A 26138-nucleotide genomic window follows, 5' to 3' on the forward strand; every position below is an offset into this window, starting at 1 on the left:
CGAAACAAAAAATTGGTGCAAACTGTCATAGTATGTTGTTGAGTCCTTTTTTTTGATGGATTTTTTTGGAAAGTGACGATTGTAATGGATTCCACAGCACAAGTTCAACAGATGACTCGAATAACAACATACCCTCACTTGGGCTCTGTTCAACAGTACAAGCAGTACATTAGATCAATCTTGGTTATGTGGACGGAGTTTAGACAGTAGGGTAATGGTACTAGAGACCGATTGCCATCGATTTATTTAAATCAACACTTTGAACAAAACGAACCAAGCATGGATCTTGCACACATGGAGGGGAAAGGACCCAATAGATCTACCATTATTGCAGATGCTCAAATGAAAAGTGGTGATTTTGTAATGAGGCGTTTTTTTTTGATGATATGTTTACTCACATGACTTGATGTTTAACTGTTTTCCGTAAATAAATTAATAATTCGTTAATTATTGAAAAACACAGCAACTGCCACAAGAAAAGTCGAAATTAGAAAATCAGTTCGAGAGACCACGCATGAGCATTTTTAATTATTTTTCTTTCCGATTGAAGCTGATTGTTGTTGCATTCGTCGTCTGCTTTAAAAAATGTCAATAACAGAAACCAACTCTCACCAAACCAATAAATTGAATTTATGGAAGAGATGAAAAAACTATTGCAAACCATTAAAAAACCAAGTTTAAGCCGAAACAAATGGCGGATCTCATGTGCATGGATTGGTGAGAGTTGGTTTTCACATGGGTACAAAGGATAAATTTATTGGTTTTTGTGGATGGTACAAACAGAGCATTGACACTATTTTTGTTGATGAGGTTTTGTGTAGTTTCGATGAATATAAAAGAGAGTGTGATAAACCATCCAAAACGATGATCATCGGCGGATTGATAAAAAAGTATGAAGACAGCGAACTCAAAGAAAAGAACGCGAACGAAGATGTTGCTTCCTGTAGTAAGTCTGTAGACCAGCCTACGGAGTATATCAACATTTCAGAAGAAGATATTAAAAGTGCAGAGAAGCACCAAGAACACAACGGTTTTATTTAAATCACAGCTTCTCGAATTTGGACAATTTACTTATCGAAAAGCGTGTTTGGTTAATTTCTTTCATCCTATCCACCGCAATATTAAACAAGTCTATGATGTACTCGTTTACACTTTGTTCCGAGCGGTAATGATGATCATCACACTTGTCGGAAAGACGCTGGCAAACTTCTTACTTGACCCTTCCGGTTATTATTTTGAGAATTTTCATTTCAAAAACTTTAATTTTAAAGGGTGCTTTTCATTTGAGCACTGCTCATTTGAAAATTGCTCGAACAACAACATAAATTAATAATTCTTTAATTATTGAAAAAATAACAACTCCCACAAGAACAGTCGAAATTAGAAAATCAGTTCAAGCAAGAAAAATTAACACTAAAAATTCAGATGGAACAGCAACAGAGTGAAAAAATTGCAACATTAGAAAAGAAAATCATAAATCTACAAAGACAATTCACAGAAGAGAAGACCCGATTGGAAATGGAATTTTTGTCTTAAAAAGAACAATGGATTCTCTCAAGAAAAGAATTAGAAACGCAAAACGAAGATCTCAATAACCAGATTCTTAAATTAAGAATTGCTACCAATCATGCACTCGTCATCTGTGAAAGTCAAATCTGATCTTGAGTTGTTTGTGACAGAGTTTGACATCTCAGAAGAGGATGAGCTTCAGTTAGAAATTACTCTTTCCACAAGTGTTTTTAAAGAGCTGCTTCCTATGATAAGAAATTATGTAAACGGTGAACTGGAGGATGATAAAATTGGTCAAATCATAAAGTCAGATGAAAGAATCAGAAAGCAACTAATCGAAAACACACAACAAGGGTTAACTGCTCAAATACAATTGGAACTGCGGCGCTCCGTTTTAGAAGAGAAGATACTCATCAAATTACAAGAATTGAGTGAGAGGGTGGTCACATTTTTGACAGACATGATGGTTTGTGACAAACATCTTGAACTTGTTTGGTGTGATAGAAATGACGAATATAATCCAAGGGAGCATACTTCTATCAACTTAATAGACAAGGTGATCGTAGATAAAGCTTTGTATCCTTGTTTAATGATGCCTTCATCAAGAAGTGTTTTTGAAAAAGCTAAAGTGATCACCAAAGAGAACAGAGAAAAGAAAAATAAACATATATGTCAAAGAAGATTATTAAAAAAAATGTCCTTTTTAGGTTGGTTGTGGGGTGAAAAAAGAGAAAAATCTCTCCTGTGGTCGATACTATCATTGAAACAACATCACCAGCAAATATCATTGAAACAAATCGTTCCACCCCGATTCATTGCAACAACAGGAATATACTCTTTATTGATGACATCATTTTTGAAATCATCAAATTCTTTGATTCGTTGTTCATCATATTCGAATTTGTATGAAAATTTCAAAACAGTGGAGGGAAATATCATTTCAAATTCCTCTCTCGTTATCCTTTCCATTCGACCCATTTCGTTCTATTAAGCTCCTTGAGCGGTTCTACCATTTTGCTAATTGTGAATGTTTAAAGAACATTACCCATTTGGCTCTCGGTAGTCCAGTGGATGTTTGGGATGGTCCTATAAACAACGATTGTATTAAGTATATTGTAGAGAGTGAATACATGAAGAATTTGACTTCTTTACAGATCTCTAGAAGTAGGGTTCTCATTAACGGTGCCCGATATATCGCCAAAAGTGTATTTTTGAAAAATTTAACTTCTTTGAACTTGGCCTACAATGGTATAAGAGACAAAGGAGTGTAGTATTTGGCGAATAGTGAATACATAAAGAATTTGACTTACCTGAACCTGGGTGTCGAACATATTGCTACAAGTGATTTTTTGAATAATTTGACTGCATTAGATTTGAGTGGATCCCCGTACGCAAAAAAGATTGACAACGAAGGACTGAAATGTTTAGCTTCTAGTGAAAATGTAAAGAATTTGACATACTTGGGGTTGGGTGGATGTAGAATCAATGGAGAAGGAGTGAAATATATTGTAAACAGTGAATGGTTGAAAATTTTGGCCTCTTTGAAACTGGAAGACAATCGAATTGGCAATACTGGAGTGAAATATCTTGCCACTAGTATTAATATGAAGAATTTGACTTCTTTGGAGCTGAAGAATACAGATATTGATGGCGAAGGTGTAAAGTATATTGTCAATGGAGAACACTGGAAAGTAACTGATTTGGATGTAAGGCGCAACAAAATTGGCATCGTAGGAGTCAAATATATGTTCGACCACTTGTATTGGGCCAATTTGACTAGTTTGAATCTGTGTGGTAATGATGTTGGTGATGAAGGGGTGAAATATATTGTCAATAGCGAATGTACTAAGATGGTGACTTCTTTGAAACTGTTTGACAATAATATTGGTGATGAAGGAATGAAGTACATTGCCAACAGTGAACATATGAAGAGATTGACTTATTTGAATGTCAAGCACACTGTTTCAAAACCAAAAGTAGCTTGTTCCAAGTTCATTCCATGATGGAGTATTTATTCAAAGTACTCTCAAAAACCAAGTTCTTAAAAAAAATTCTCAACCAATTTAAAATTCACATTCACTTATTACCAACAAAACAACAACAACAACCAACTCCTTAAGATCTAAACGTCATGTACATTCCACCTCTTTCTCTTGTCTGTAAGCTTGAATATGATCAAGTCAAATTCTCGGACCCCTGTGCAAGTATGATTGGAATGGCCAGCATCACCGCTCCAGCCTTTGAAAGTCAAGAATTTCAATCTCGGGCTCCTATTGATCTCTGTTGTGTGATTGATAAGAGTGGATCCATGGAAGGATCTAAATTAGAACTCTTGAAAACTTCTCTCTTATTTATGGTGGATCAGATGAAGCCTCATGATCGGATTTGTATTGTAGAGTTTGATAGCGACGTGAATACTTGTTTGCCACTGACTCAGATGGACAAGATTGGAAAAACAAAGGCTCATCATGCCATTGGATCCATCAAGGCTGGATCATGTACTAATATTTCGGGAGCCTTGTTGGAAGCATTTGATATCATGTCTCAACGAACACAAATTGCAACCATTTCTTCTATTTTGCTATTTACGGATGGTTTACCAACGAAAGGAATAATGTCACAAGAAAAGTTGGTTCAAATGATTGAAAAGTGCATCCAGAAAAGCTCATGTTCGCTGTTTACATTTGGATTTGGTGAAGAACATTCATCGAATTGTTTGGTTGCTTTGAGTCAATCTGGTGGAGGCTTGTATTATTATATTAAGAAAGAGGACGAAATTCCTCAAGCATTTTCGGATTGCCTAGGAGGATTGTTAACTGTTTTTGCACAAAATATAACATTGAAAATTCGTTGCACAGGAGATAATGGTGTCATTTTGAAAGGAGTAATCCTTAATCAAGGAGGATACAAGCAGCAAGTTATTGACCCTAACAAGGAAATTCATGTTAAACTTGGTGATATTTATGCAGAAGAACAACGTGACATTTTATTTGAAATGCAACTTCCAATGTTGAGATCACCTATTGAAAAACAAGAATTAGTTACTGTCACTCTTGAATATTTCAATGTTGAGAAAGCAGACAAGGAATTCCTTGTTTGCGAGACATTTGTCTCAAGAAGTGAACAAACCAAGAATAGTACAATTGAAAACAATTCTTCTCTCACATTAATTGACATGCAACGAAATAGAATTGCTGCAGCTAATGCCTTGCAGCAAGCTCGTAATTATGCAGACAATAATGGATTGGAAAATGCAAGAAATTTGTTAGGGAATGTTATTGGTCAAATTCAAACAAGTCCTTCAAACCGAGAAACGTTTTGTCAGGCACTGATTCGCGACTTGAGGGAATGTCTCGAGGAAATGACAAGCAATGATCGATATCAACAAGTGGGCAGTAAGGTCGTGAATGCCATGTGGTGTGCGAACGTTCAACAGCGAAGCAATATCAGTTCTCGAACTTTTGAAACGAAAAGTAAGAAGATTGCCAAAGCAAAAGTTGTATCATTTAAATAGTGTCGTGGACATGAAATAAATTGTGTGTATTAACATCAATTCACATCATCAACAAGACCACAATTAAATATTGCGTGATCGGATGAAACGATCAATCAAAACATGATCAACAAACAAATTAATAAATCTTGGTAAAGACATCACCATTGCTCAATGGCAAAGAAGCCAAATTGTTAGTAACAACCTTCAACAAGTGATCTTGTCCATTGTTGTGGAAGTTAATGAAAACAGTGTACATTCCAGAGGATGGATCTCTTGAGAAGTAACCATCAGCATTTCTACCATCTTGTTGATTGTGCAAAACGAAAGAAGTTGGGCTTGATGCAGTCACTTGCCAAACCTTTCCACTCTTTTCTTGGTATCCACCGAATGGAGCTTCAGCAACCAATGGGAAGACTCTGGTGAAAGTATCACTTGGTCCGTGCAATTGATTGTGATCAGGAGATGGCTTCAACAACCAGTGAACAGTGTTGTCAAAAGTCAAAACAACAGCAAATTCAGAGGAGTTAACCTTTGGAACAGCAATACCAGTGGCAACTCTTCCAGTACCTTCTTGAGTCCATGTGAAGTGATGTCCATTTTGAGTGCAGTGCCAGACTCTACCACCATTTTCTCTCCATTGACCAGTGAGGTTGAGATTGACGACGTGTGGGACAGTGATCATTTTGTGTGTGTTTGATTGGTGTGTGTTGTGTGTGAAATGATTTTTTTCTTGTTGTTGTGTGAGAGCAATAGAGAAGCAAACACGGAATTTAACTCGCTTTCGATTCCAACTTGTCATCCGGATGTTGATGATCAAGTCCTTGTTGTTGTTGTATTGGATGAACTTACGCACAACAGGCGATTGGTGCTGCTCCTTTCACGTTAATTGTAATCGGATGATGAGAGACTTTTACAATGAGGTCGTGGGTGAGAGAGATCAACAACGGTAGTCGAGGTGTTGATGCATCTTCGGAAGATATGCGAAAATTCCCTGTTTTGAGCCCGAGGTTTGATTTGGTAGTGGCCATGCCAGTCACTTGGAACCGGATCATCATGTGATTGTGACAATGAGCACTTGCTATTGTCTTTTACGCAACAACAGCTTTCAACCTGAGTCTCTTGTAATTATCCTAAAATCCAAAAAATCCGTAGTTGTGTAATTTACGGATAAAGCTTTACAATCATGATGCAGATCTTGTAATTGTATATTGGAATCTGGATTTTAATGCTTTTGCATTCCTTTCTTGATCTTCTCCCAAACATACATGACACTCTTTGTGAAACCTGCAGAAAGAATACCCTTGAGAGTTTGAGAAGTGCTGGATCGAGAGACTATTTGAGAGATTGCATTCTCGAATTGTGCATTAGTGATCATTGTTGAGGATGTTGAAGGAGTTTGTTTGGATTGAATGAATTTGGTCATGGCAGAAGGTAGGGGTCTTTTTTCAATGACGTTCTTGATTTGCTCGTTAGAAATTTCAATGAAGTCATAATAACTTGGAGTTGTCGACATGGTATTGATGCTTGACTTATGTGCTTCCTTCTTGATTTCCATGCCATTCTTGTCCAAAATGGGTTTGTACAGTTTGATGAACAGATCGTAATTGGTGGTGACAATGTTAAATACCTTATTTACATTTTCTGCTCCCTTAATTTTCATTCGAACATCTCCCTGATATGAGATTGAAGCAATTCTCACAAATAAATCGAATAAATTAATTTTGATGTATTGTACATCACCACTCTCTGGTGAAATGGCATTGGTTATCTTTAAATCATTGATCATCATTCTCAAAGAGACAAATAATGCATGTTCTAAATTGATTTCTTGTGCTTTTAAAATTTCACCATGCCAATCAATTGGCTTTTGTAGAGTGTATGGAGGTGTTTGTGTCAATGTAGAGTTAGTTGAAGTTCCAGGTGGAGGTGTTTGTTGCGAGGTTTTTTGGGTCCTGGTCAACGGATTGGTCACATCAATTTCAAAGGTAGGTTTTTGCAACCTTCCAGAAACATAAAGAGTCTCCCAATGATTTAAATCATCAATCAGATCTTGAGCCTTAATAACACCATACTTAAATAAATATGGAGATGTTACACTATGGCTCTCTTTCAATTCAACCATTGTGTTATAGTAAATTTTTGCACCGAATCGTTCTTGTAATAGTGAAATCACTTTAGGCCCCATCACTCTCATGAACCACGAATAATGTTCAGGATTCAGCAATAAATTTTGTTTATGCCATTCATAAGAATCTGAAACTACAAACACCATATCGACCATTAACTTTTTCCGATCATGCATCTTCAATACTGATGGTGGTGGTGTTTCCATCACAACTTCGGAAGTTCCTTCTTCTTTTAACGTTGTTGAATGACTCATCAAAATCTTATCAAAATCATCATGTAATTTTTCATTTCCTTTTTGCTTGAACACCGCTGAACCATACGCAAAGGCATACTTGAGTGGAGGAAAATTGAAACGAATCAGATGAGGAAGTTGAGAGGCTAATCGGTGATTCATATTTTTTTATGTATTATTTGTTTGGATTCATTATTTGTTAAGTATTAGAAGTAGTATTGAAGGCTTAAATTGGAAGTCTCCAAATGACATAACCTCTGCGTTTGTCTCTTCAACATGTAACACTTTCAAGAGCAAAGCATGCTCAAGTCCATGAAAAGTTGAAAATATTCCGAATGATGGTGAAAATAATCTTTTTTCTTGAGGCACAACATAGAGTCCATCATTACATGAAACAAGTGACCAAATATCAATAGAGAGATGGATCATCCATATCGTTCAACATCTCAAGAAAATTATTTAAAATTTCATATTCCTTTCCATTCGTGAGGAAGCAGTGTAGAGTCCACGTCGAATTTGGTTTGAGAGCACGATTTGATTGATGTCTCTCTGAGCATGCTGTCGTTCAATGTGCTTGGCTAACATTTCATGTGTGTTCTCTGCTTTGAAGTGTAATGCCCAAAACATTGCATTTCTTCCCATCATGTCTTTTTGGTGAATATTGGCCTTCCAATCGATGCATAGCTTGAGCTCTTCGACCATGTTTCTTGCTGCAAAATGCATGACCAGAGTGAATCCAAACGCGTCCTGAATGTGCAGCAGAGTTTTGATAGCTTCTTCACACCCCACTTGCTGTGAGTGTCTCTCAAATCGTTCATACATTAACATGCAACTGTTATTCCTGGTGTTGCATTGATTCAGGTCACTCTCAAATAAAAACTCGTTTCCATCAAATTCAAACAACACAAGGTCATTCACAGTTGGGTTTTCTTGGTGCACACGGTTGCTACTCGCTTGTGTGCTAGTATTTGAAGAATAGTGTTGGCATCCTTCCGATGTCTTGTTTGGATTTTGAATAATTTGAGCACTCTTCATTCTTTTATCCTCTCCATAAAAATAAAAGTTCAAATAACTCTGGTCGCTTCGTGTGAAAAACATTTCATTGTCGATAGTGAGCTTGACAAACGTGTTAATGTTGTCATAATTGCTGATGAGAGGCGTCTTGCCATAAATTATAAAGTCTTTGGTCATGATCGTGTTATTTGCCATATTTTCATATGAAAAAACAGGCTGTACATTAATGACTCCGGCTTGAAACGCTACATTCTCATGCAGTGCCACAAAATCAATGGAGAAATGTTTGACCAAAGGGTGAAATAAGTGATAGGGCTGGCTTTCAGCAATTTGAATAGAAAGTTGGAATAAGGTTGGTTTTTTGGAAGGAGCATCTTCTGGATCAACAGAAATCAAGTTCACATGGCCAAATTGTGATTCAAGTTTGGTCTTTTTTCCATACTCTTCTTGATGCATGTACATTTGCTGATGGTTTGTTGACATCAACAGAGACGACAACGAAGACATTATCCATAGGATTAGCAGCCATGACTTGCATCGACGAGTACTTGGTCGATTCTTCGTCAAGATTACTGCTGCTTCGTGAACTCATACGATCCTCGCTCGTTGAGCATGCTGCATCCCCGTCATCACTCTCGTTCATGGAATCCAACTTTCTTTTCAAGGGCGAGCAATTTAACAAGGTTGAGCCCGCTATTTGATCCAACAGAACTTGTTCATAAATCCACAATATCCTCGAATCATTGGATTTTCTCTTAAATGCAACAACATTGACAAAATCAATAGCTGTCGTTTTAGAGGCATCCATATTATTGAAATTTGTATATCCCAAATGTTCCACTGTAATCTTATCAAAATGAGAAATACTCTTCTCCGATTTATATTCTCGCAAACTGACATGAATGGTCTGTCCCACAGAAAATTTAAAAGGTAATATTTGATCTTTTCTTTCCAATACCTTTGGATGATCGGAAGAATAGATGGTCTTGTTTCTTTGTTTTTTACCTTCCGAGTTGTAAATAACGGATTGATTCATGAATACCATTTCCACTTGTTTTCTTTTTTTCTTGTGTTGAGAAGTGTTGTGAGGCTCATCGTCATGGTGTTTCATTGAATTCACTGATTGATCATGATGTATCGTTTCGGTGTGATTCATTGATGCTGCTGAATTGTTTGTTGTTTTAGAAATTGTGGATGGAGTTTCCTCCTCTTCGGCACTCCTCGGAACATCCCGATGATGATCATTGAATTCATTGAAAAGGAAAGGAGTGGCTGCTTGGTCGTGCATTTTTTAATAAAATTCTCACACTGTCTTCTTTCAAGATTATTTGACAACTAAACGAAATGGATGACCGATCCCACTTGGGGTCAATCAAACTTTCAATAAAATTTTTTAATAAAATTAATATTGAAACTTGGAAGATGGAAATAATAATGTCTTTACACATCCTGTGAATAATGAGAGAACTGGCAAGTAAAGTAAAATATATTGTTTTACAACATGCAGATTCACAAAGATACATTATTTTACAGCTTTAGGGATCCTATTTGAATATCTTGTTGAATATCGAGAACGTCTGATCGTTTTGTGCTTGGAATGAATAAGGATCGACTGGAAACTGGATCTCCAAAGGCACAATTGAAATCATTTCCTGTGACAAGTGGCTGACAAATTTCCAAGTCTCTCTTGATTCGAACATATTCTTCTTGTTCTTCTTTGGTGAGAGCAAGTGGATCTCTAAATCCTAATTTCGAACGAACAGTCTCTCGTTGTTTCTTTCGTTGTTGAATTCGTTGCATGATAGATACAGAATGAGAATATCTCAACCAAAATCCTCTGTCGAATGCATTTAAAAGGCCATACTCTTGTGTGTCCTTAAAATTTTCATCGACCTCTTTCAAACAATGTACAAAACCATCCAACTCTCGATGTGACGTAAAAATGATATACTTCTTGTTGGGTCCAAAATAATACGATTGGAAATGTTCCCAACGCTTGATTTCAGCCATCTTCTGTTTTTTAGCTTCAAACTGATGTTGCTGTTTTTGCACAAATGTTTGCAGTACATCTATTGTATCGGATGAATGGTTGGAGTCTGTCTCCGTGCTGTTGTTATTATTGCTTGATGGATATGTGATGATGGGCATATGATTTAGCAACAATTCAGAAGAAGTAACAACATTTTGAATCTTCACTTGCTCAATTTTTGCATCAATGAGCTTGAAATATTTCTCGCGAAATGCCTCATTAATTGAGAATTTCGTGATTGGATTTCCTCTCTGCAAGAGGTCTCTCAAAAAATTATGTATACTACTGTTTCCAACAAACGTTAAATCGGCAACGCCAATGGCTTTCATCATTTCTACAGTGAAAGTTTGACAACTTCCAGTTTCTTTTTCAACACTTCCTTTAAGATTTGTGTAGGTAAAATTTCGATTCCATCTCGAAATTTCAATAGAGAGCAATTTTAAAATACCCTCAAGTTCTCTGAGGCTCCAAATTTCTCGACATGTGATGGCGAGAAGAGAAGTGGCAGATTTTACAGTGGTGACAGAACAATAGCCGCTATTGGTCCAATCAAATCGAAGATTTCCAATTGAAAAACTGGTATGAAACCATCCAAATTGATCGAATACTTTAAGTCGACTCATGAGTGGTGAAGCGGCTGTTCGAATTCTACCTGGACTCTTTCCCACTTCAGTTATAATTAATTTCACCTTAATTGCTTTTTCGAATTTCATATCTTGATCTACATTAATATATTCATCGAATGATGAGAGTAATCGTACTGCTTCAGGTTTCTTTGTCTCCACCTCATCGGTATCATTGAATAATCGATTCAATAATTCTGTTCGAGGTAATACTGGGGATGACGATAGTGTCTTGTATTCTACAATTCGTTGTTGTTGTGGTGAGTTTTTAGAGGCAATAGGAATGGTGGTTGTGTTAGTGGTGGTTGCAGTTGTTGGCAATTTGTTACTCGTGACAGAGTCCGCTGAGGTTTTCTTATCCTCTTGAGAATGATCTACTGAAGAAGCTCCCGGTGACATGTTTGACCGATTGGCATATCTTTCCATTCGCATGTTCTTTCTATTCTTTTTCTTTTTCAAGACATATTCCTCATGTAACAAAGCAAAAACTGTGGGCTCTAACCGAGCAAACATGTATTCATAGAAAAAGTTTGAAAATCCCAAGTCACATGCCATTTGTCTCATTTGTTGATCCGTGATGTCAATATCGTTCTTAAATCTATTTTTCAATTTTAAATAAACTCTGTTAATTCCTGCATGATAGGATTTGGGAATTGCCTTCCACAGTTCAGAAATTTCTTCATCATTTTCACTCCACAATCGTTCTTCTTTTGGATCCATTTCTTCCTCAACAAATGTCATTTCATGAACGAGAGATGTAGAAATTAATTCCGATGCATGATGTGGAGGTGAAATTGAAGCGGTTGCCACACGATCAGAACTTGCAACATTTAGTGAACCTGTCGAGGAGCATGTTGTCGTCTCCACGGTACTCTTCATTTTTGATTGATAATGATTTCCATGAGAGGAAACATTTGCTGTTCCAATTGCAGAATAATCAATGGAGGAAGATCTTCTGTGATGCTGATATTGACCTGAGTGCACTTGCGTTCTGTTACTATTATTATTGACATTATTTGAGCCACTCGATGGTTGTTGTTGAGATATCACTGCTGATGTTGTCAATGTTCCATTATAACTGTCAAAATCATCATCTGATGGTAAATAGGTAAGCGAAGAGTCCTTACGTTTGTCTCCACAATAATTATTTTTTGTCGTCGTTGTTGAGGAACTATTCGTGGATGTTGTTGTGAAAACACTATTATTTCTCAAATCCATATTTGTTGTTGCATGGTTGTTCCTCATTGCATTATTTTCCTCACGATTCATGCCATCATTATTAGGGTTATTCGCACCATCATTATTTTCATCCTCATCTTCATCCATGTCCTCTTCCGTCATGATCATCATTTCCAAACGATACTCCTCATGATTTTCAAAAGTTTCCTCCTCTCCAACATTTCCATCATGTTCTTCAATTTTCTGTTTTAATCTCATATGAATGGCATTTCCAATCCCGATGGAATAATGTTTTGCAGGATGATGACTTGCACGTGATTTATTTTGTTGTTGTTGTTGATTGCAAGTCGCACCATAAGCATTCGTAGCACTTGTTTCATTATTTTTCTTTTCGTCCAAAACTACGGCTTGTGTTTTTCGCGGGGAGGAGAATTCTCTTTTTATATTGTTGTTATTGTTGTTAGAAATGTTCTTATTGTTGGAGCTGGTGTTCTTCTTCTTGGAGAAGATTTGTTGTTGTCGACAAGTAGTTTTATCTTTGGTATCTACGTAATGATTCGGAGAGGAAGGTTGAGAGGTCATACTCTGAAACATGCCTTTCGAGAAGAGAGGATGACCCAAAGAAGAAGGTAATGAAGCATAAGATGGAATGGAACAAGTGTCATCATGGTCGTTGTGGTGGTAATGATGGTTGTTGCTGTCTCCTTCTTCTTCGTCATCGGAAGAATGGTGTGGCGTGTCGACAATTGTTTGACGTCGTGAATGAGGATCCTCTTCCAACGTTTCTTCATCATCATCATTGACACTGCTGTTGTTAGCAAGATATCCTTGTCGTTTGCGAGAATGATGATGATGGCTAAGACTGCTGCTTGGTTGTCCCATTTTTTCACCTCTGTCAAGACACTCTGTGACTCAATGCATTTGACAACTGACCGAAAAAGTATTGAACTTGATCTATTTTGTGTTGTTACATTCTTGTGCTATCAAACAGTTAAAAAACACTTGAATTCAGAAATCGTGCGTATTAAACACTGCAAAACCTTGAATTAATTACCTACCTCAATTTATTTTCAAGAAATTGGACCTTCAAACAAAAACGAAATAGGTTCAGGGAGTCAAGAATTAATTCTTGCTGTTAAAAGCTGACGATAACGGTTGTGGTGAGGTTAAAAACAAAGAACCATTTTGGTTGTTGTTTTGCTTACTAGCACCTAGTGATTCCCAATCAATTTCCTTCACAGGTATCATTTCTTCCTGTTTCTTTTCAATAAACACCATGTAAAACCTTTCACCATTAAACATACGTGGTCCACATTTCATGGTCGAGAGATCGACATCGTTTTCAATAGTTTCAACAATGGTAAACTTCTCTAAGGGACGTTCTGAGACTTCCACAATATTCTTACCCATTAATTCTTCTCCAATTTCCTGAAGATTTGAAATGGTCACTCGACTCTCACAGGTCACCTCAATCATGAACATCTTTTTCTTCTTGTTGAGGACACCAGTTTTGAATTTGAAATGTGAGGGATAACGATATACATAAATTCGACCAGTTGAGCTTTCGAATTTCCAAGGGATGAAAAAACTTTCTTGATTGAACACGTTAAGGTTGGAATGGTGGTGTTTGGCTGGAGTTGTGGGAAGGTCGTCGTTGTTGACAGAGACAGGATGAACAGGTTTAGTAGGAGTAGTAGTGATAGAGCTCGTTGAACAAGATTTCTCATCATCCGTATCGACGTCATCACTCAAGACGACATTCGACAACAACTCTTTCTTCTGTTTTTTCTTTTGTGGAGAAGAGGCAATTTCGTTTCCCGATGACTGCATCGATTGATTCGGAAGTCTTATATACTTGTAGAAATTTCCTTTCACTTGGTTCGGTGTGAATCCGTATTCTTTCGCAAACGCTTCAAAACATTTAGTAAGCAACAGTGGTTTTTCTTGCTTGTCGTTGAACTCAAAAAATTGTTTCAACTTTTCGAGGTCTTGTTTTGTGAATTTCTTCTTCTTCTCCGACTCGGAGCCGTTGTTGTTTGACTTCTGTTGGAGCGTTGGTGTTGGTGTTGGTGGTGTATTGCAGGTCGTCGAAGAAGATGATTCCATTTTTTCAACATGTTGCCTTCAGTGTGTGAGTTCGGAACGAGCGAGTTGTGAAATTAGTGTTGTTGTTGTTGTTCTGTTTTGTTGTTGAGATTGCAAACTTTTGTTGGATGGGTTTCAGTGGTTAGAAATTCAAGAGTTGCGCTTTCAATCTGAAACACAGAATTCTCCTCATTTCGAAAAACAAAAGAATTCCACAAGAGTGGAACCCACTTGCTCCTCTTCTTCTTCTTCAATAATATTGTGTGCAATTAAAAAACCTATCATACAAGAAAATCTTGCAATGTCTCTATTTTTGCTCGGAGAGTTTACTAATCTGTACAACACATACACAATGTGAGGATGAAATTCAACACAAAAAAATCAACTCAAACAAAACGACACTGTTTTTAAACACGACCAAAGTTGCTCTCGTTTAAAGTGAGTGAGTGTGCACGGACCTCGAAATCATCATTCTCATACAGGACTCATTATATTCTTCTGTGAGGAAGATTGGTTTATTACTCTAAGAACAACTAGTTGTTAGTGAATTGAACAGCAGTATTATTTATTGAACTCGATTTCCTAATGCAAGGAATTCATCATCATGTTTCTTCTTCTCGCTCGGTACGGCTGAGAATGACCTTCCGATATCTTGATCGTTCTCGCACATGTCTGTCATCTTTTCTTCTTCTTCTTCTCATATTCCTAATTAGTAGTAGCACTTCATTACAAGCCTCATCATTCTCACCTCTTCATCGATTTATTGGTTGTTCCTATGAACAGATCATTGGTGGTAATAATAATGGAAACAATGGAAGCTCGTTCATCACACAACGAATCAACATTACTGATGACTTTTCAGACTTTACCGATGTTCCTTTCGGGTTTGGATGTGATGAAATACTCTTTCCGACGGACATATCTTCCTATCCCTTCTCAACCTCAAATATGGAACAAGGCTTGCATGATATTTACTCGCCCGTACAAGCCTCATCACGAATGATGAATTTATGTTCCATGTTTCCAGAGAATACGAGTTGTATTGAAACGTTTTGTGGTCCAGGCAATTCTAATCAAGGGCTTCAGGACCAAGATTTGTATCGATTGGTGAATTTTTGTCAATATTGTAAGAAGGCGAAGGATTTTGTTCAATTCCACAAATTGGTGGCAGGATTTGAAAATTATGATAATTCTTCATTGACAGCATGTCCAGCATTTAAGAAATTTCCGTCTGCTTTTTTGTGTCGAAATGTTCAAATTGGATTACCCATCTTTTTCATGGATAGATATTTCAAAAGATTGAGAACGCCATTCATGTGTTATTGCCACAAGTATGACCAATATTCTACAACGTGTGATAATAGTCTTCTATTTACCTTGTCATTTGATAATGCAAAACTTGGAATATTGCTGGCTTTATCAGCCCCATTATTTATTGCCATCATTTCCTTAATTGTTTTACCCGAATGTTTCAGTTTTAGATATCAAAAGCCAACACCTTTATCAATTCAGTCGATCATATTCATGACAGCGAGTGCAGTGTGTATTGTAGTAGCAAGTGGACTCTCCTATGTGCCATCATTTAACGATTCCAATAATTTAATGTACTTGCTGGAAAATTTGTCGTTGAGCTTGAACGTATTTTTCACCTATTATACCATCATACCCGTCTTGCTCATGTTTGATCGGGTTTACATGTACTTAAAGACTGGTGAGAAAAACAATTGGCCAGTTTTTAAATTGCTGTCCTACATTTCTGTAACTGTGAACACCTTGTGCATGATCTATATTGTTTCAGCACTGAGTTACCAAATTTCAACACATACCATGAATGTGGATCAAAGTATGAGGATTATATTGGGATTGGGTTACGTGGCATATGCTCTCCCATGGTTCTGTAATCTTATTCTCTTCTTGCTCGTGGCCTTTAAGCTTGGATGCGCTTTAAAGGAGATGACAAATGTTTTATTTTTCAAAACCAAGGTATGTCGAACGGTCGAATGCTTTCAACTTGTTCACATTTATTTCCACAAACTCATTCAATATGCTCTCTACTTGACTCGCCACAAAATTTCTTCAGTACTTTTATCAATTCATGCTGCTGAATGCATTGACATTATTGGCCTTGTTATCATGTTTATTGGGTTTTTTATACACTCAATTTGGTATCTCGTCTACAGATTTTATAATATCTTATTATACTGAATTTGCAGCACACTGCTTTAGTATTTCATCATTATTGGCCATTGTGATGATTTTATTTGATAAGGAAAAATTTTTGGATTGTTATCCGTGCCTCAAACGGGTTTCGATCTGTAGGAGCAGAGGTGACGATGAAGAGATGTCCTCCAGTTTGATAGCAAACACAAGTGGTAGTGGAAATAGTAAAATGCAGCCTTCAGAGGGCTCGGCAGGTATGAGTGATTTGACCACTCCCTACAATTCTGTGGTTACTGATTACAAATCCTTAAATTCTGGAGAGTCTACGAATGTGAGCATGTAGAACAACATACAGCAGAAGAAGGTGAAGATTGCTTTTTCGTCCGTATGGTTCATTTTTAAAATGTGAAAACCACAATAAACAACCCCCAACATTGGACAATACCTTTGCGGTCGGGGATTGCTGCTTGAACTTTTCATTACCTGTTCTTCCTAACCAGTGACAAGAATATTTATACTTTCTTGAATCCGTCCACGGCGGAAGAAAGATAGAACGGGACAGATCTGTAGTTGCAATTAAACCACCACTACCCTTAATTGCTGTGTCATCTTCCCAACCATCTTCTAAGAAAACCACCTTTTTTGAACCAAGACAAGCTAAAAATTTAATGATACATCTCACAGTGTGTTCTTTTGCTTTGAATTGTATGAAATATTGGAAATCAACGATTTAGACCTTCCTTTCTTCAAAGGCAAGGCAGTTGATTGCTTGGTACTCTCACCATCTTTCGATTCTTTGAAAATAGATTCATTTTCCGACAGGTGTTCTGCTGCCGTTGTTGCTGCCAAACTTCCCAATGTTTCTTTCATTCGCTTAATATTTTGTTCAATCTTTTGTTTCACTTCTGAGAAATTTTTCATATCCTTGCATTCGCTTTCCAAGTAATTGAGGCGATACTTCCATTCACAGAGCATATTCACAGTTTTTTCTCCCAGAGTTGTGACGTACCATTTTACATCCTTGTTACTTGCTTTTGAGAGAATGTTGGGATCCAATTCATCAGGAAAATCTCGTTGATCACTGATAAATTCCAGAATTTCCTGTTCACTTAAAATACATCGTGTGTTGTAGGCTCGAACATGTGTTGAAAACTCTTTCATGTGTTGTTGAAATAGAGGATCTTTCTTGAGCTCTTTCTTTTGATCTTGTATTTCAGAGAACGATTCAATAAGTCTATCCAATGAAGGTTTCTTTGGTTTGGCCGAAGAGGGTGATTGATTGTTCGTGGCTACTTGAGAATTTCTCGGAGATGAAATGCTGGTCACAACAGAATTTCTTGAAGAATTAAGACGTGGTGACCCTTGTTGAGGTGAAAATTGTTCCATATCTTTCATGGCTTGTTCGTTCTCGCAAAAAATGCTAGAGAAATCTTTCTCTTCCTTAATGCGTAGGGAGTGATGATGAACAAGTATGGGGAGCCTCTCTGAATGGTCTTTCGAATGGGTGGTGGGAGAAGGCAGGTCACTGACCGAATGCGCAATCTCAGAATCGCTCTTTGATACATGTAATTGCTGTGAATGAGGATGCAGAAGTGTCGCTGAATTTCTTGGTGATACATTATTGTGACTAGTACCTCCGTTCGTAACAGACACAGAAGATGACGAAGGTGTTGTTGATGAACTAGGAGGCGATTGAGATCCAGGAGAGGGCACCACTCCATTCATTGCAAATGAGTTTCTGCGATGCAACAACCTTGAAAGTGGGAGTTTCTTGTCTGGTGTTTGCATTGGTGATGTCAAAGAAGTGTTTTCCAAATCAATCCTCATTCTGGTCCTTCCATGCAATTCATGTTGCTGAAGATGAGGCGAAATAGGAGAACCTCTCGATGACAATTGTTCCATCACCAAACCAAAGGAACCCGAGGATCGTCTTCGATTCACAAAGGTTAGCTCTTGACTCGAAACTGACAAGGAGGAGCTGTTCGTGCTTGAGATTGAGGACGGGGAGGAGGGTGACCCTTCATTCTCTTCACCGCTCGCTCCACTACTATTCAAAGTCTCCAATAAAGAGTTTGAGAATGAATTCGCAGTTAATGGATTCAGTTGGAGTGGAGGAAGAGACGAACTTCGAGGTGGTGGGACCAAAGGTGGAAGTGAGCAAGAGTCGTTTGAGACAGAAGATGTGGAAGCCGTCGTAGCTTTTGTCTGAGGTAAGGAAAAACTCACAGAGTTTCCTCTTGGTGAAGATGTAGGCAACGGTGTGGAGTTTTGGTTGTTTCCGTTCTTGAACGAAAAGGAAACTGTTGTTCCATTCGTTGCAGAACTATTATTAGTATTAGTATTCTTAATAATACTATAATTGATATTGTTACAATGGTTATGAGTTGGAGAGGTGGGAGAGGTCGTTGGCGATTGAGGTGAAGAAGAACAGGACGGTGTGCTTGTTGTACATGCTACTTGAGTTGAATTAATAATAAGACTTGATCCCGTACTATGATGCTTATTCTTTCGGATCATCATCAGGTTTGCTTCGCTACCGACTCGTTCCATTGGGGCATGTTGATTGAGTAAAGAAAGCCTTCGTGTGAGGAGTGGAGGTCTGCCTGTGGTATTTGGCTGTGGTTGTTGAGGGGGTGTTGGTTGTAGGATCAGTGTTGGACTGCTCTCCTGCATTACATTTCCCTGTGCGGCGGCGGCGGAGGACTCCATCATGATCATCTTTTGAGGATGAAAATGAAGAGGGAAAGAGAGCGTTGTGGGATCAGCAGCCTTAGTGTTTGCGCTTTTTTTTAGTTATTGGGATGCGCGCATCGGATGCTCGAGTAAGCACCCCTCAATTTTCCACACCCGCCACGCAAGCGCACCACACCACACACCAATCAACACCAGTCGTGATGGAACATCAATGAAGCTCTTAATAAAATAGGAACGACCCATCATCTTTATAAGCACAATAAAACATGTCAAGAGTAGTGGCCGCATTCCTTATTGAAGCTTGCCATTCTCCCAATGAGTATCAATCAATCCCTTAACAATAGCCCATCCTCTATGACCAATAAGTGGGTTCTCCATTTCACTGAATTCGTCAGCCAATCGATGAGCAGCGAGTCCAGTTGGAATGTTTGATTCTTTTGAATTCTTCAAAATACGAGTGGCAATCACAAAGACCGAGTTGTCCCATTCTCGTCCAAAGTGTTTCAAAATGGCCTCATCATTGTGCACGTGTCCAAAGCATTCGTTGGCACAGTTGACAATACCCTGCAATGTTGAATTAAGAGATGTTGGTAAGCGCGTTATTGAAAAGAATCATTGTGCACGAACATTCGGAATGTGGGCACAGAAATGTACGCACATTGCCATATTGGCGGAAGGTAATTACAATTATAAAATTCGCAGAAAAATGTCACGCCGTTTCACGTTTGAGGAAGTGAAAAAGAATTGTTTGAATAAATAAGGCCTTTGAATATTTGAAAATCCGATAAACAACCAATACTTACCATACGGTTGTTCAAATAATCGGGAACATAGATAATACCGCGATCCTTAATCATGTAATCATGTTCAACTGGATCCAACAGTTGATTATTGGCAGCACCACAGACAATCTTGCAATTAAGCAATGGGATGGTTGTAGAGTTGATAATTCCACCAAGAGCAGATGGAGCGAAAATATCACAAGGCTCAGAGAAGACGCTCAAGTCGTTTGGAGCAACCACTCGCCATTCAATATTTTTGGCATGCTTGAATTGTTCCTTTCTCTTTTCAATCAGGTTCTTATCGATATCAGTGGCAACGATTTTTCCGACATTTCTCTTGAGCAACTCCTCAATGATGAAGCTAGCAACGTTGCCTGCTCCTTGAACCACAACCTTCTTGCCAGTCAAATCTCCCATGCCAAGGAATGCTTTGGATTTCATTATGCGACGTATATAAATAAGGATTGACAAGATTCAATTTCACAATGAGATCATTTCAACATGTCAATTAAATTACAAATGTACCATCACTCTTACTTACCAATTGCTGCTTCCATACCGCAAACAGTACCAATTGCAGTTGAGTGCGATGGGTTGCCTGAACCACCAATTTCAGGAGACAAGCAGCTCACGAAACGAGTTTTCTATTGAAATAGATTTGCAATTTCACAGTTGAGAACAAATGCACATAATTGTTGCAACACGTTCGATGAAGACAACATACAGATAGTGGCTCATATTGAGCAATCAATAATCCATGAAACCACAATACTTACGGTATGCATTCTGTCACAATCGGCAGTTGTTAAACCAACATCTTCAGCACCATAGTAGGCACCCTTCAAAGAAGACAAAAATTGTCCATACTCGGAAAAGACAATATCTCTGAAAGAATCGGAGCTGTAATTGATGGAAGGATCGTCAGTCTTTTGAACTAATCCCTTACCACCGCCTATTTAGAGTCATGTTGTAATGTTCGGGTTGGCATGAAATATTTTTTGAATTTGTTATGGATTTTCAAAGGAGAAGCGGAAATCAATGAATAGTAAATTGTCATCACAAGATATCATGCAAGCATAGTCGAGGAGGATGAAGTGAGACGAGTCATCATGGTCATCATGATGACAATTATAAAATTCGTGATGGCATCATCATGATGAACAAATATTCCAGTAAAATTATTGATAGCACCGATTGTAAATTTCACAAAGATGACAATGAAAATGGTGATTTTTCTCCTTGACATCTCGATACTTACCCCACCACAAACCAGCCAAAGCATTCTTTCTAGTCATACCCAAACTCAATCTCAAACCATCTCTCACATAGTCCTCCATGGAATTATATTTCCACAAACGAACACCACCATGAGGAATTCCTCTATTACTCTTATGCAAGAATGCACCAAACAACAAATTGGAGCGAGGTCCAATTTGAAAGAAACAAGCCTCATGTTTCAAAAAATCTCTCTTATCATTGGTAATGAACTCACCCAACTCAGCAAACAATGGATGAGAAGTAATGGTCTTGTTTTCCTTGGCATCATAAACCACATATCCTCTTTGAATTCCGGCCTTTTGCATTTCCTCTTGGAATTTCTCTGGACTCATAGCACTCACTCGATTAGGTGCTTCCATGACCGATACTTTGGTTGAGAAACATCTCTTAGATGAGAGGGCTAGAATGGCAGCCGAAGAAGAAGAAGGCTTGCGGCATGATGCTGCTGAAGAAAGAACCACTTTGAGGGACTTCATATTTTTTCAAAACGGTTTTTGAAGAGTGCTTTAAGCGGAGTGGAGTGTGAGCGAACATTTTAACCGAAAAAAAAATTGATTGAAATCACTCGCAGAAGTCTGGAAGCAGAAAGGACAACAAGAAACAGTTCTGAAAGCAATGAAAAAAAGACAGTTACTGTAGGTCTTTCTTTAAATGAACTCTCAAAGTAAGGAACGTGTTGCATTTCAGAGGTGCACACTTTCGGAGTTTTAAAATTTCGATTCAAAAAAAATGAATGAATGGAATTTGTCTCATTCTCATCATCGTGTGGAGGAAACACACATGAGTTCCGATCATGATATTTCTCAACCTCGTAGGGCAATGACGAAAAGTTTGGAATTTTCTCACAACTCTTCGACAAATAACAATGAGAATAATTACATGTCTGATAATAATAATAACAACCCAAATGATGGTGGCAATATAGATGAAGATGAAACTGGCCGAGTCATTGAGAGGAGTAGCACATATTATTCAAAAATCTTTTCTTGGATTTATATCTATTTTGGAAAATTTAGCAAGTCGCCTCCTGATTTGAAAGCTTGGATTTTGAGAGCTGCCAAGCTGTTTGCTGTATTTTTGTTTTCTCAATTAATATCAGCCTTATTGACAAGTACAGGAATTTTTAGCACATTTTTAACAGATCGAGTTCATGTGAATTTACCAACTTTACAAAATGCCCTATCTTATTTGACATTATTAATTTTTTACATGCCTCTTTTATTGGTGCACAAAGTATGTTATCCCAGTGTGACAAGAAAGGAAAAGAAATATCGAAAAATGAGAAGGAAATCTTTTCTTCATACAAGCCGTGAAAATTCTAAAGAACTAATGACATCGAATGGCCATGTGACACTCCATGAATCTTCGCCGAATGCAAATATTTTGAATGAAAATATCCCACATAATTCGCCTTCTGAAATGTCACAAAAGAAGCTCACCGAGCAAAGTCGATTACTCTCTCCCGCATCATCCTTCTCACAATTAGATTCCATGAATTCTTCAATCCAACAAAACCATGTACCTTCTTCTTCAAGTGCCTACCTCGAAATGGAACACTCAGAATTGCAACCATCATTTTCACAAATTATTCCATCCGATTTGAATCCAACGAGTACCACTACGACTTCTCATGGATCCATCACTCGACAGCAAGTCCATAACATCTCTCACAAAGCTTCTCCACCTTTAAAAGTCTCTCTTCTCGAAGAACACCCAATTCAATGCAAAGACAATGAAGAAGATGAATTTCATCAATGTCTTTTCAAATATGTCAAAAGATGTCTCACTTTCAGACGATGGAATATGAAACCATGGAAATACTTTTTCTTTGCTTTGGCCGATGTGGAAGCCAATTTTTTCGTAGTCAAAGCATATCAATACACAACCATCACTTCAGTCATGTTATTGGATTGTTTCACAATTCCATGTGTCATGATATTGAGTGCTCTATTTTTGAATCGAAGTTATCGATGGACTCACATTGTGGGAGTACTGATTTGTTTGGGAGGATTGGCGTTACTTGTGTTGAGTGATTATTTGAATCATGTTCAACAAGGTGAGAAGAATGATCGACCTTGGTATTACGTACTAATTGGAGATGCCTTTTGTATTATTGGCTCAGCTTGTTACGCGATTAGTAATGTGGCGCAGGAATATGCTGTGAAAACTGAGGAACATTTTACTGAGCTTGTGCAGAAAGAGGATGAGGAGGAACATTTGGAGGAAACAAGTTCATCGTCATTGACACAACAGCCACTTATGGAATCAACAATTTCAACAGTCATTCATCAGCATGAAAATTCAACAATGAATGATGCTGAACCACAGCAGGAGCTGCAACAACGACATCATGTGAACAAAATGACAATCATTCCATCTCATGATCAAGAGAATGTGAACCAAAATCAAACTTCCAAGAAACCATCAAATGTGAAAAAAATCAAACTCACTGAAAATGATTGTGTGATTGAATATTTAGCCATGATGGGCCTTTTTGGAACCTTAATTGCAACCATTCAGTTATTGGTATTTGAATTGCAAGACATTCGGAATACAGAGTGGAATTCAAGATCAATATTCTTTATGGGAGGTTTTGCTGCCTCCATGTTTTTGATTTACACACTTGTTCCACACTTGTTGAGATGGAGCAGTGCTACATTTATGAATTTGTCGTTCCTAACAAGTGATATATTTGCAGTTATTTCAAGCATTTTCCTATTTGGACAGTCCATTAACTTCCTTTACTATATTGCCTATGTCATTATTGCTCTAGGTTTAGTCTTTTACAATATCTTACAGGAAGGTGAACGAAAAACGAAAAGTCTTACAAGTAGATTGAAAGCTCTATTTTTGAAATTTCTAGCAAAGATGAGACGATGAAATGTTGTGGACAATTCAGACTCCTGATTCTGTCAGACCCTCGATACCCACCAGAGGCAACATTTGTGTCATTCTCTCCTCAAGAATATGAAAAGTTTTCCATTCGGATCGAATCAAATCTTCTATACTCCTTTTAAATTCAAACAGTGATGACCACTTTTTGGAACAAAACATTTTCATTACAAAAAAATGCAGCGAGATGATGATGATGAAAGGAATGTTTCCAACAACAACAATAACCAACACAATAATAATCGGAAATATTTAGCAATCATGGTAATCATTCAACTCTTCTTGTACATGTACTTTCAAATAAGACAACAACAAGAACAACATAAACATCTAATTTCTTCTTCCTCTTCTTCGGAATCTAAATCAACGAATGGTGTTTCTCCAACGTCATTATTTGGACAAATCGGAACGAATCATTATTTCTACAGTTCTAGAATGAATAAATGGGTAGCAAATGTAGCAAAAGATCCTAGAGAACGAACTTTGCTTAAAATTGCGGCTCATATTTACTTTCTTCCACTCAAACGATATGTTTATAATTTAATTGGAGATGAAGATGATCCGTTTGAAAAGACTACACAATATATTAGATTTTCTCAGTTTTTATATCCTGATTTGGAACACTTGATGGGTGTTGGAAATGAAAAATTTGACTCGCAAAGTCATGATGAATTTGATTTTTTCAGATCGCCTCCAAGTGATGATATTATTTATGAAAAACCAGTGACAAGATGTGATATTGAAATATTTATTTCAAAATCATGCCTTCGAACAAAGATACCTCAAGAAAAAACCGAGAATAAGGATGAACTACAAGCAAACATGAATGAAAAGCTCAAAAATCTTAGGGATGCTTATTTGAAAGAAACTTTGCAAGGTATGTGCGATTGTAAACTATTGCAATAGACAAGTCCTTTTAATGCATTTTGATTATTGCAATGGTGTGATCTACAAATCTTTTAAAAAGATACAAAAAAGTTGCAATTTTTAAAGCAATTAAATAGTATGAACATGCAGAAACAATATTCTCAAAAGGCACATGTGGAGGATAGTATTCAACAAATTGACACTCTACGAGAAGAATCAATCACTATTTCGCATTCACATTCAAAGACAACGAAAGATCAATCAAAAATGCACGTGACTGATATTTTAAATGTCATTCCTCAATCAAATGCCAGTATGTATCTGCTAACTGAATCATCATTCACTTTTGTGACATGAAAATGACCATCCAAAAACAATGAATTTTCATTGTTTTTACTGAACTTTTTTTTTGAAAACTTGATACAGAAAACAACAACCTGGAAATCATTCAAGAACATTTTAACCAAATATCAATGAAATATGCCAATAATAGTAATAGCAATAGTGACAATCATTCATCTCCAAGTCGAGTTGAATTCATGATATCACTAAAACAAAAAGCCATTGCCCTCATGCTGCAAACTCTTGAAGATCTCAAAGATATTCCTGCAAAGAATGGTAATCTGCAACTCAATCCAAAAACTGGAGACCTCTCACCCAATCAACTCATTCCATCGATTTATTTAGTGATAGCGTCGAATCCACAATTTATCAAATCATGGTTCTCGTTCAAAGCTGAAGTTGATTTTAATTCGGTCAGTCAACGGAGATTAGTGAAACAGTTGAATACTCTCATTCAAGGTCGAGATTTGATGGTACAATTTGAATTATCCACATTGAATTGCAATGCTCGCTGTAGACGTGCATTCATTCAAGCATATCATATTCTATCCAAGTGTGATAAGTTCCAGAAAGTAACGTTTAACATTGTGAATAATGACAAGTATCGAGGGAAATCAAACACACGAGTAATGGACTTGTCCATTTCCATCTTCACCTCAGAGGGCAATATTTATGAAAATATTAATGGTTTGAAATGCACAGCAAAGAAGAATCACTATAATTGTGCAAAAGAGGTTATTCACTCTCTCCAAGGTGCTGTAAGAGATGAGAACAACAACAAGAAAAAGGAACTTCTGAACACCTAACCTGCTCTAAACCTTTAATAATA

At 37.3% G+C, this 26138-nt stretch overlaps 12 protein-coding genes across 12 annotated transcripts; 5 read left to right on the forward strand and 7 right to left on the reverse strand.

Moving 5' to 3' along the window:
- Positions 1–1627: 1627 nt before the first annotated feature.
- FDP41_012123 (uncharacterized protein) lies at positions 1628–3512 on the forward strand (the record flags this gene model as incomplete). The annotated part of the gene is made up of 2 exons (XM_044702608.1): positions 1628–2216; positions 2881–3512. 2 exons carry the CDS (start codon positions 1628–1630, stop codon positions 3510–3512), a joined length of 1221 nt encoding a protein of 406 aa, XP_044566179.1.
- A 128-nt stretch (positions 3513–3640) lies between these two features.
- Positions 3641–5023, forward strand: FDP41_012124 (uncharacterized protein; the record flags this gene model as incomplete). The annotated part of the gene is made up of 1 exon (XM_044702609.1): positions 3641–5023. The coding sequence occupies one exon, from the start codon at positions 3641–3643 to the stop codon at positions 5021–5023; it is 1383 nt and encodes a 460-aa protein (XP_044566180.1).
- Positions 5024–5141: 118 nt separating this feature from the next.
- Positions 5142–5687, reverse strand: FDP41_012125 (uncharacterized protein; the record flags this gene model as incomplete). The annotated part of the gene is made up of 1 exon (XM_044702610.1): positions 5142–5687. One exon carries the CDS (start codon positions 5685–5687, stop codon positions 5142–5144), a length of 546 nt encoding a protein of 181 aa, XP_044566181.1.
- Positions 5688–6227: 540 nt separating this feature from the next.
- FDP41_012126 (uncharacterized protein) lies at positions 6228–7526 on the reverse strand (the record flags this gene model as incomplete). The annotated part of the gene is made up of 1 exon (XM_044702611.1): positions 6228–7526. The coding sequence occupies one exon, from the start codon at positions 7524–7526 to the stop codon at positions 6228–6230; it is 1299 nt and encodes a 432-aa protein (XP_044566182.1).
- Positions 7527–7823: 297 nt separating this feature from the next.
- Positions 7824–9666, reverse strand: FDP41_012127 (uncharacterized protein; the record flags this gene model as incomplete). The annotated part of the gene is made up of 2 exons (XM_044702612.1): positions 7824–8843; positions 8911–9666. The coding sequence occupies 2 exons, from the start codon at positions 9664–9666 to the stop codon at positions 7824–7826; spliced, it is 1776 nt and encodes a 591-aa protein (XP_044566183.1).
- Positions 9667–9905: 239 nt separating this feature from the next.
- FDP41_012128 (uncharacterized protein) lies at positions 9906–13091 on the reverse strand (the record flags this gene model as incomplete). Its single annotated transcript, XM_044702613.1, has 1 exon — positions 9906–13091. The coding sequence occupies one exon, from the start codon at positions 13089–13091 to the stop codon at positions 9906–9908; it is 3186 nt and encodes a 1061-aa protein (XP_044566184.1).
- A 240-nt stretch (positions 13092–13331) lies between these two features.
- On the reverse strand, positions 13332–14315 carry FDP41_012129 (uncharacterized protein; the record flags this gene model as incomplete). Its single annotated transcript, XM_044702614.1, has 1 exon — positions 13332–14315. The coding sequence occupies one exon, from the start codon at positions 14313–14315 to the stop codon at positions 13332–13334; it is 984 nt and encodes a 327-aa protein (XP_044566185.1).
- A 564-nt stretch (positions 14316–14879) lies between these two features.
- FDP41_012130 (uncharacterized protein) lies at positions 14880–16797 on the forward strand (the record flags this gene model as incomplete). The annotated part of the gene is made up of 2 exons (XM_044702616.1): positions 14880–16277; positions 16375–16797. The coding sequence occupies 2 exons, from the start codon at positions 14880–14882 to the stop codon at positions 16795–16797; spliced, it is 1821 nt and encodes a 606-aa protein (XP_044566186.1).
- Positions 16798–17132: 335 nt separating this feature from the next.
- Positions 17133–19163, reverse strand: FDP41_012131 (uncharacterized protein; the record flags this gene model as incomplete). Its single annotated transcript, XM_044702617.1, has 1 exon — positions 17133–19163. The coding sequence occupies one exon, from the start codon at positions 19161–19163 to the stop codon at positions 17133–17135; it is 2031 nt and encodes a 676-aa protein (XP_044566187.1).
- A 276-nt stretch (positions 19164–19439) lies between these two features.
- Positions 19440–21684, reverse strand: FDP41_012132 (uncharacterized protein; the record flags this gene model as incomplete). The annotated part of the gene is made up of 5 exons (XM_044702618.1): positions 19440–19712; positions 19952–20358; positions 20472–20574; positions 20707–20882; positions 21189–21684. 5 exons carry the CDS (start codon positions 21682–21684, stop codon positions 19440–19442), a joined length of 1455 nt encoding a protein of 484 aa, XP_044566188.1.
- Positions 21685–21937: 253 nt separating this feature from the next.
- Positions 21938–24088, forward strand: FDP41_012133 (uncharacterized protein; the record flags this gene model as incomplete). Its single annotated transcript, XM_044702619.1, has 1 exon — positions 21938–24088. The coding sequence occupies one exon, from the start codon at positions 21938–21940 to the stop codon at positions 24086–24088; it is 2151 nt and encodes a 716-aa protein (XP_044566189.1).
- Positions 24089–24277: 189 nt separating this feature from the next.
- FDP41_012134 (uncharacterized protein) lies at positions 24278–26115 on the forward strand (the record flags this gene model as incomplete). The annotated part of the gene is made up of 3 exons (XM_044702620.1): positions 24278–24977; positions 25068–25280; positions 25394–26115. The coding sequence occupies 3 exons, from the start codon at positions 24278–24280 to the stop codon at positions 26113–26115; spliced, it is 1635 nt and encodes a 544-aa protein (XP_044566190.1).
- Between the last annotated feature and the right edge of the window lie 23 nt (positions 26116–26138).

Source organism: Naegleria fowleri (assembly GCF_008403515.1).
Source record: "Naegleria fowleri strain ATCC 30894 chromosome Unknown tig13, whole genome shotgun sequence".
NCBI lineage: Eukaryota > Heterolobosea > Eutetramitea > Acrasida > Naegleriidae > Naegleria > Naegleria fowleri.